A 9,918-nucleotide genomic window follows, 5' to 3' on the forward strand; every position below is an offset into this window, starting at 1 on the left:
AAATTCTCATAACCCTAAAATACCATCATTTTCCAAATCCATCAATAAACACTTAAATATTTACTAAAAAAATAAAGTTTCTAGACTATTTTGAAATAAAACTGAGCGCACTTAAAACATAAACTCTAGTACATAAACCAAAGAACCCAAACCCGATAGTAATAATAAGGGCATAACCGTAATTATAAGTTCAAAACTCCTCCTTTTACGAGAGACAGAAAATATCTCTATTTTGTAAACCAAACTTCATTGAGCAGAGAGGTGTAAGGATCCTTACATTGAGGTTGAGTGTGGTTGGTGTTTGGGTGGATCTCGACGAAGGCGCGACTAGGTTCAACGGTGGTGGGACTTTTGAGAGAGAGAGAGAGAGAGAGAGAGAACAGAGAACACGGTGAGAGGGATAAGCACCATGCACGATGGGACGTTACGGACTGGGGTGGTGGCGTCATCCAGGGCAGCGTCCGACGGTGGAGGCTTGTCCTTCGGCGTCTTCTACTATCAGTGGTGTCGTTTGTGGCTGCGGCAACTGGTGGGGCAATAGCTTACAGGTGGTGGTTGGTTGTAAAAATATTCTCTGTTTTCGGTGAGTAAAAATATGGGTGTTCTCGCTGTGGCTTTTCGATGAGATGGGGATGGTGGCTCATGGTGGAAATGGGTTGTACTACGAAGGAGGAAGTGCTCGATTTGCTTGCTGGACAGGTTTGGTAGTAGTGCATCCGAGGTTGTGTTGGATAGCTGAGGGTTGTTGTCATTGGCTAGGGAAGAACAAGCAGGATGGCTCGTGTGGAGGAGTTTTGCAGTGGGCTATCTTTCGGTGGTGGTGGTTTGCGGTGTGGAAGTGGATATGGTTTTACAATACAAGGGTTGCCATGTGGTGCAACCTTGGTGGTTGAAGGGAGGGGTGAAAGCCACGTGAAGGAGCTTTGGCTTCTAGGGTGGCTGTCGGAGTGAAGCAGTGGTGCAACTATGCTTGATTACATGATACGGTGGTGCAGTCCGCGTGTGTTGGGCTTGACTGCTTGGTCGTAAGTGGTTTCTTGCCGATTTGGCTTTCAAGCTGACACCATGGGGTGGCACTCGAAGAGATTGAGAATAGGAGGGAGGATCACAGTGGCTGATGAAGGTGCTATGGTGCACAACAGCTTTAACGTCTATCGGTTTGGTGTTCTAGTCATCTAAGTCACATAAACGCTACTACAGGCGGAGGGGAGTGGCTCTCGGTTTATGGGGGAAACTTTGCTCTGTTTTCCTTGCTTAGCACAGGGCCTCGATGATGATGGTTTACATTGAGTTTGTGATGGTCTCACTATGCAACAACTTGGGTCACCATGTTGGTTCACAGGGAGGTGGTTCCGTGAGATGGGGACTGACGGTTGTGGCTGGGTGGAGTTTTGGACATGGGAGGGAGAGTCCACATGGTGCTGGGGTGGTGAACATGGGGTGAGGGATTGGTCTTTGATATCACGCGTGGGGCTTACGATGATGCATGTATGGTGATATGCAGGAAGGAGGGAAAAATAAAACAAAGAAAAAGAAAAAGAAATCTAGGGTTTCTACGAGTTTGGATTGGTGTTACAAATATACGTATATAGGTTTCTCATAAGCTTCAAAATACAGCCCCACCTCTTATAAAAACTTGATATATGTTTAAAAAGTTAAAATTTTGGCCTTATAATCTTAAAAAGAAAAAGAGAATTTTGAAAATCAATCATGATAAGTAATCTTTATCCATTCTCCTACAAACCTCATCAAGTGAGAATAAATAAGAATTATTTTCTACGAGCATTCATAATTGATCATTTATCTTATCTTTTAAAATATATTATAAATTTTTTTTTTAATTTTACATACTGATTTTTACAATATATGATATATCTGCTCATATATTTTTTTCATATTATTTAAATAATATTTTTTATCTTTTTAAATATTTCATTTCTACTAATAAATTTACAAAATCCATATATATTTTTTATATTTGCAAAATATTTTTATTTACAATGTAATATAATTCAGTCTTATACACAAGAAATAAAAATATATGAGCCAAATAAAAATTAAAAATCAAATCAAAATATGAAAAAATTGGATAAAAATCTGGATTCCAAAATATGTTTTAGAAGAAAATGAAATAGATGTATTTTAAATAATAAATAATAAAAAGAATTTGCTTAGATGATGCAAATCAAAGAGAATGAAAGAGTAAATTAAATATAAATAATAAAAGAATATTTACAGCAACGGTCACGAGTACTTTGTGGTAGGTGGCGAGCTAATGACAGCATTGACAAAGTTTGTGACACGGGGCCCAACTAGTAGTTATTTCCTTGTTCACGAACATGTGAACTGAAGGACACTTGTCAAAGTTTCTGGTGGGCTTGGCATGTGTCTGACGTGGAGCGTGGATGAGTCTATCCCCTCATTGTATTCCTCATTCCGTCTAAGTTGATACAATTCATTTGTAATTTGGTATTATGAATGCAAATTTTTTTATTATATTAAAAAAAAACTGTATTTTTACTAAGAAAATATGAATTTTAAAAGGGTTACATAAATATCAATATAAAGTATATTTAAGTACTTTTTTGAAAATTGTATAGTTTATTTTCACAACCATTCTCATCTTATCTGGTCATTACAATTTTTTTAAATTTTCATACAGAAGAAAATAAATAATTCAATTTTTTTAAATCTCAAAATAAAAATAATATTAAAAAAATATATTCTAATAATATTTTATTTAATTTTTAACTTTTATCACAATTTATTTTACTTAATTTTATATTATCTATAAAAACAAACGAGACCTTAATATCCACGGCTAATACTAAACTACTTGATAATATTGATTATTGTCCCTTTAGCTCAATAATTTTAAAAGCCTCTACGTATAATAGTACTATAATTTTAGCACCTAGTTAAGAGTCTCAACCTCTATATATAAAGGCCTTGTTAAGTTTTAGGGTATTTTACTAGCTCAAGGTTCCCTTTAGCTCTCCTTTTAGGACATGAGAGTTATGGAGTTTTTATTTTTATTTACAGCTAAGGTATTAATGTGACCTTCGAATTCTAGTTGCGAATCAATTTCTTCCATGGTCACTTGGCGGAGCACACCTTCGATGCCTAAATGTGACTCCGCACACCGATCATGGATGCATTCGAGAAAAATTTCAAATAAAATTTATAGAATTGTGCAATACAGAAATTTCACACTCTACATACTACTTAAAAAATATGTGATTTTACTTATTTATCCTCATATTTTATATTTTATATTTCCTGAAATATGAGGGTAAAAAAATAAATTCACATATTTTTAAATTGTGTGCATGAGTGTGAGGCTTATATGTAAAATATTTTAAATTTATATATGCGTTTGTGTTTTGGTTTTATCCAATTTCTCTCTTTTTTTTTTTTTTCCTTTTTTTTTTTCTCAGAAAATAGCTGAATTTACTGAAACAAACTGCCGTACAAGGCACGTTCTTGAACCTCATTTCCCATTGCTGCTTGTATTTTCCTTTGTTACGTTCTAATGTGAGTTTCACAGAAACTGAGAAACAAGAGCAATGTCCCAAAGGCCGAAACATATGATATCCCATGCTGTGTTGGGAAACATATATTATAAGTTGTGGACCCGCTCAATCGAGGCCTATCATCATCCATTTACATTAATATTTGAAGAATCCATCAATGGCCTTATACGTATAGTCCCATCAATGAGAGACAAGTAGATTTATGAAGAGCCAGCTCTGCATGGCCACAATGCTGTTCAGAAACTTAATTAGCCAACAAGCCTCATCTCCATGTACATGCATTTTGGGCGGTGAGGATTGTTGAATGTTGTCTAGCTCAATGGTTTTTATTGCACTATTTTTTATAAGAATAATTCTTACTTTTAATCACTACTCACTATTCTATATCTCACATTCTATGAAAAAAAACAGCCGATATAAGGTATGGAGGTGAATAGTAACTGATATATAGTATATCAAAACCTTTTGAAAATATTATAGCTACTCATCATCTTCACACACTACACACCATACTTTTTTTTTATTTTTTTATTTTTTCTCTTATCAAATATGTGGTATATGGATAATGAGTAGAATAATTTAATAAGTTTAAGAAGAATAAAATAAAATAAAGTATGGTGTGTGAAGATGATGAATAGCAAAGCTCTGCCACGCTAACAGATCAAAATGCCACTAAATAGTTCCTGAAATGTTCATGCTTTGCTGACTGTTATAAAAACTGAGAGTTATCCACAATAGCAGTACTACAGCAAGTGAAAATTAGCATTGGCTAGAGGATTTGAGTAGTAGTTCTAGATTAATTACAGCCATTTCCACATTAATGCACTGTTTTTAAGAGCCTCTTTGGGCCGCAACCATTTATAGCTTGGTGTTTGCCCTTCAACAACAGAAAAGAGGGAAAGCAAGAGAGGAGATTGCTGCACATGATCCAAAGCAGTTAAAACTGCCGTAACTCAAAATTTTTTTTTTTTTATACATGATCTCTAGTACTACAATGACCCAACTCATATGGCGGTATGAATCTCCAACTACCAAAGTAATGATGCCCCGAAGTATTCAAGTGAAACAAAACAGAAAAGTCCTAAAAGTTAATTACTATATAAACAATAAAAGAAAATTTACTTCACTTGTAATTTACATTGAGAATTGGTCACAGATCCCTTCTGCATAATGGGCAAGAACCATGCCTGAGGAGCCACTTATCTATGCAAGGTAGGTGAAACATATGATGGCAATGAGGCAAGCATCTAACTGTCTCTCCAAGCTGAAATTCCTGAATATGGAGGAATTCATAGCTAGGATTAGCGAACACATAATTCACGAGTTTTATGACAGTAAAAGGTTAGCTGGAAAGAATAAAAATCATGGCTGAACCTGAAGGCACACTGAACAAGAGACTTCCTCTCCAGAAGCATCTACATTGTTGTTCTTTGAGATTATGATCTTTGGGATTTTTTCAACTGAATCTCCCGGCAAACCCTTGGCTCCACCGATGTCGAAGATGTTTGGGATCTCATCAAAGCTTGCTTCAACAGCACCCATCTGATAAAGCTCAATGAAATTGTAACCAAAATGAGAATGGTCTCTGCATTTCTGGCTGATCTGTTAAGGAATTAATCACCATTTGCATTGCATTATTACCTGACTCTGTACAGCACTTAACATGGCCGGACCAATCCGCTCGCGAACTAGTCTGCCACTCAGAAGGCTTGCAATAACATCAATCTGTACAATTCAAAGGGAATCATAAATCAGGTGATTGGGGTCAAATTTTGCAACCAAATGTAGCTTGGAAACCATACAAATATATCACAGCACATTGAGGATGTAGGCTAAAATGCTCACCAAGTAGAGGAGACATCCAACACCGGATTCATCTGATTGCCAAAGAACAAGAGAAGATTCAAAGACTTCAATGGAGAAAACAGCTCCAGATATTGCTCCAACGGCAGCCCCTCTAACAAAACCGCTTTCGGTCTCTTGGCCTATCAAAGCTCCAGTCATAGCTCCTAACAAGGTGCCCACTGCCAACACATAGTACCATTTCCTTTAGTATCAATCTTGGGTAGAGGAATCAGCCATCGTATATGACAATACGCTAAATTTGTTGTATTCAATCATAATCAGAATGCAACAAAAACTATTACGTAATTCCTATATCATCTTTCCCCTTAAAAGTCATTTTTTCCTTAATAAATTCTGAGCTTTAGTGTATGAAGTTCAATCATTGAAACCCAAAATATGAAGAAACAAACTGGAAAGGAAAATTTTTTCGCGGTAATAGGAATACCAAAACCAAGGAACCAAAAATCCAATCTCTTGCAAGAACCACATCAGAAAACAAAACTGGATCAAGAATCTAATGCCAATTCGGAGGTTGTAATCCGTGTAAAACATGATGTTCAAGGAAAAAAGAAAGAGATCGAGAAGGAAGAGAGAGAGAGAGAAACCAACCTAATGCAAAGAAGAAGGTCAAGATCGCAGATAAGATGCTCCCAAGAACAGCAGACACCGCGAAATGGAAAGTATCTCTAACCCTTTCAAAGAAATTCAAAAGGAGAGACGATGAAGAGGAAGCAAGAACAGATGGGTGTGCAATAAAATCCATATTCGGGGTGGGGATTCTACAAAAAAAAAAAATCGAAGCTTTATATAGCTGGGGTCTTCGCGATCTCCAAAAGGCCTGCTGCCTAGTTCAAAATGGCTGATACATAAACATGATAATAAATAGAAAGAGATGGGTATGCTTAGTCCCTAAGAGAAAAAAGAGCTACATCGAAGGAAAGAAACCTCATCAACCAACTCGCATTTAAAGCTTTATTATTATTTTCCTTCATGCAACTCTCTTTTACTTACCCCCCTCTCTCTCTCTTCCTAACTGTTTTCCACCAAAACTCCTATTTTCCCTTTCTCTGCATCGAAGGAAACGTAGGCTGACCAGAGACTGTAACAATTCTAAGTTTTCATTGTCAAAGACGAGGGATTGGGAATGGGATAAGAAACTTGTTTCGAAGATTCGACGTGATCTGCAGTGAGACAGTCTTATTGGTCAGCAGATTATCACAGCAAATTTTTGGCCAGCAGAGTCTTCCTGTCACTGATTATCACAAATGCCAGAGGGGAAGAGAGAAGAAAAAAATAAAAAAGAGTCAAGGTAGGGGGAGATAATAATGCCACCAGTAAATTTAAGAGTTATCTATAAATTAATTACATAAAAATAATTTTATAAATTAACATAATTTTATTTAATTTATTTTATAATAAAAATATTTTTATAATTTGATAAAACACATCAAATTATATTAATTTATTATTTAATTTCTTTATAATTAGAGTATTTCTCTAAATTTAATACCAAAACTTTGTCCTTTTTTGTGTTTAATCTTAATTAAATAATAATTATAATTATTTTTAACGTTTCTGAGCATCAGATTAATTGACTGTAGAGAAATATCTCGTATTAGTTAGGTGGGGTCTAAGCGACACTGATTCCATCCAACTCCATTGCTTTGAAATTTGGTAGATCGACTGCATTACTCCTCCTTTCCCCCACCACTTCCAACTCTCAATATTAAACTTCCCCCCATAAAAAAAAAAAATGAAAGTACAAAAATAGGCAGGTTGAGTGTCAAAATTCAATTGGTAATTGGTCATTTACCGTTAATAACTACCATTTTTTTTTAACTTTTAGAAATATTTCTCAAAGCTTGATTATCTTTTTAAAATAATGTTTCACTCTATTTAAAAAAAAAAAAAAAATGAGTCCACAATTAAAGATTTTTTTTTTTCACGTGGGTTCTAAATATTATTTTTTAAAAAAATATCCGAGACTTACACGTCTTAAGATTGTAAATATTATTTTTTATTTTTTTTAATTGTACGACATTGGTTAGATCATATATAATTAGTTAGAGTAGTTCAAGCTCAATGTGTTCAACCTAAAAAAAAACTTAAAACTTTTAATGAAATAAAGCTATCATATATATATTGATTGATTGTGAAATGGGTTGATTAAGCATATAGATTAGAGAGAAGAGTATAAGTAATGACCATTTTTGCTTAAAAACAAAGAAAAAACTATGACCATTTATCTTTCAGTGCAGAGATAACTATGCCATCGACAAAAACGTTTCACCTCAAGCACATGCATTTGTTGACTGCTGGAAATTATTCAGCTTCAAGTTTCTCTCAACAACTTCTTCCTCGTTGAATAACTCAGAGCTTTAAGGCCAATCATCAACAACTTCTTTCTTATCGAAGAGTCCGAACTATAGAAAATATAAAGAAAAATAAAAGAAAAAACGAATGATTATATATATATATATATATATTATATATATACCCATTTAAGTTTTTAGAACAAATAGCGATTTCGTGCTATCATGCATCCTGAGTCTCGAGTTATAGTCAGTGCCTTCCTAATGAGATTAAGCTCTCATTTGAACTTTGACTGAACTGAGATAAATTCTGTTGAATTTAATTTTAAACTGAATCTAACATTTAAATATTCAATTATCAAATCACTAAACTCATCTCAACTCAAAATCACTTTACACGTGAGATTTACAATATTTTTTAACTCAACACCTCTTTACACACAAGATCTACAACTTTTTTTAACTTTCTAAAAATACATCTAAATTCATCTTAACATCTAAATATATTTAAATCTATCTTAGATGGTCTCATAAAATTTACTATATTATCTCAACTCATTATTATTTATAAAGAATTCAACTCATCTCAATTTAACGTTCAAACCGATCCTAAATGGCTTTGTATACAATGTTACCAAAAAAAAAGTAAGTAAAAAACTGACATTTCTTAATCAATTACCTACTAAAAGCCCCTCAAAGTTAGGTATATATCTTCCCTTTGAATACAAAAGTGAGCAGCCACGGAAAATATCATTAAAAAAACAAACAGAAAAAGGGCTAAAAAAGACCATCCAGATTAACATCATGCATAATTTTATTGATGGATCATGGGAGCATTAAAGAAACAAACAGAGAGAGTTTGAAGCCTTTTCTTTTTTCATTAAATGTTGAGTTCTTGATAAGGGTTTTTTTTTTTTCTTTCTTTCTAATTTTTAGTAGATAAAATCTATTTAGTAATTGAAAAATCAAACATTTTAACATATCAGAAAATGATTTTGATGCTGAAGTGATGATTCATGTGGATGAAATAATGTTATTTATACGAAAAAAATTTATACATAATGACCTTGGACATATTTGTAATAAAACCTTATATATTTTACTCTCAAACTAGAATTTATACTATTATTACAGTAAAAACAAAAGGACCTTTTTTATAAAAATATTCCTTAAGCCAGAAAAAAGAGAGAGAGAGAGTCTTAAAAAGTGCGGTATGAGTATTAAAAAATACTTAAATAGTTTTAAAAACTTTTTAATAAAAAAATTAAGTTGTTTGGGTGTTACATATTAAAATATTTTTAATCTCAAATAAGCTAAAAAAATATTTTGATATTTTTCCTCAAATGTATTTTTCCAAATAATATAGAATGCAATTCAAATTTAAAAAAAAAAACTGTTACTAGACTTTTTTAATTTCAAATAATTGTAATTTCAAGGATATAGTCGTAATCCTTTAAAGATATGATCATAATTTTTAAAATTTCAAATAATCGTAATTTCTATATTAAAAAACACTTTTTAAATTTGTTTCCAAATAAACGTAATATGTTTGAAAGTATTTTAAACATATAGTTACCAAACAGTAAATACTTTTTAATAATAAAACTTATTTCTTAAATTATAAGTTCTAAAACTATCAATTATATTTTCCACCGCAATCTCAAATATTACTTAGTCATTATTGAAAGTTTGCCTATAAAAGTAGTCCATCCAAACGCGGTACAAGGTGACCGACTCTTCATGCTGTTCTCCACTTTTTGCATAATACTGTAGATACAAAATATACGAATAATGTTAGATATAATTTTAGAATATGTAAATTTCGCATATTTCTTTTAAAAAAATGTGGGACTCACCTTCTAAAAAATTATATATATATATATAGTTATATATATGCTCGTGACTCATCTTCCATATAGGCCAAGAAAAAGAAGATGAAGGAAGTTATAATAAAACCAAACGCTCATGTCCTTGGTGACCTATATACGTACTATACCCGCTAGAGTGTAGAGTACTGTTCTCATGGAAAATATCAAGCATGTTCAACAATATTTTAACCCGTTTTTCATTTATTTTAGATGGTGGTTTAGCTAACTCTTGACCTAAAAAAAAACTAAATGATTGACAGTACTTTTGTTACACCTAATTAAGTCAATTAATTCAGTATTAATTAGTTACAGGAAAGAAAAGAAAGATAATTAAACAAAGGTAGCTCAGATCAAGAACTC

General features: G+C 32.9%; 1 protein-coding gene across 1 annotated transcript; it reads right to left on the reverse strand.

The window, feature by feature from the left end:
- Nucleotides 1–4,458: 4,458 nt before the first annotated feature.
- On the reverse strand, nucleotides 4,459–6,654 carry LOC108997639 (NEP1-interacting protein 2). Its single transcript, XM_018973996.2, has 6 exons — nucleotides 6,390–6,654; nucleotides 5,988–6,157; nucleotides 5,379–5,557; nucleotides 5,175–5,258; nucleotides 4,908–5,075; nucleotides 4,459–4,806 (listed from the first exon to the last, which is right to left on the reverse strand). Exons 2-6 carry the CDS (start codon nucleotides 6,139–6,141, stop codon nucleotides 4,684–4,686), a joined length of 708 nt encoding a protein of 235 aa, XP_018829541.1. The 5' UTR covers nucleotides 6,142–6,157; nucleotides 6,390–6,654; the 3' UTR covers nucleotides 4,459–4,683.
- Between the last annotated feature and the right edge of the window lie 3,264 nt (nucleotides 6,655–9,918).

This window comes from Juglans regia, chromosome 11 (genome assembly GCF_001411555.2).
Source record: "Juglans regia cultivar Chandler chromosome 11, Walnut 2.0, whole genome shotgun sequence".
Classification (NCBI taxonomy): Eukaryota; Viridiplantae; Streptophyta; class Magnoliopsida; order Fagales; family Juglandaceae; genus Juglans; species Juglans regia.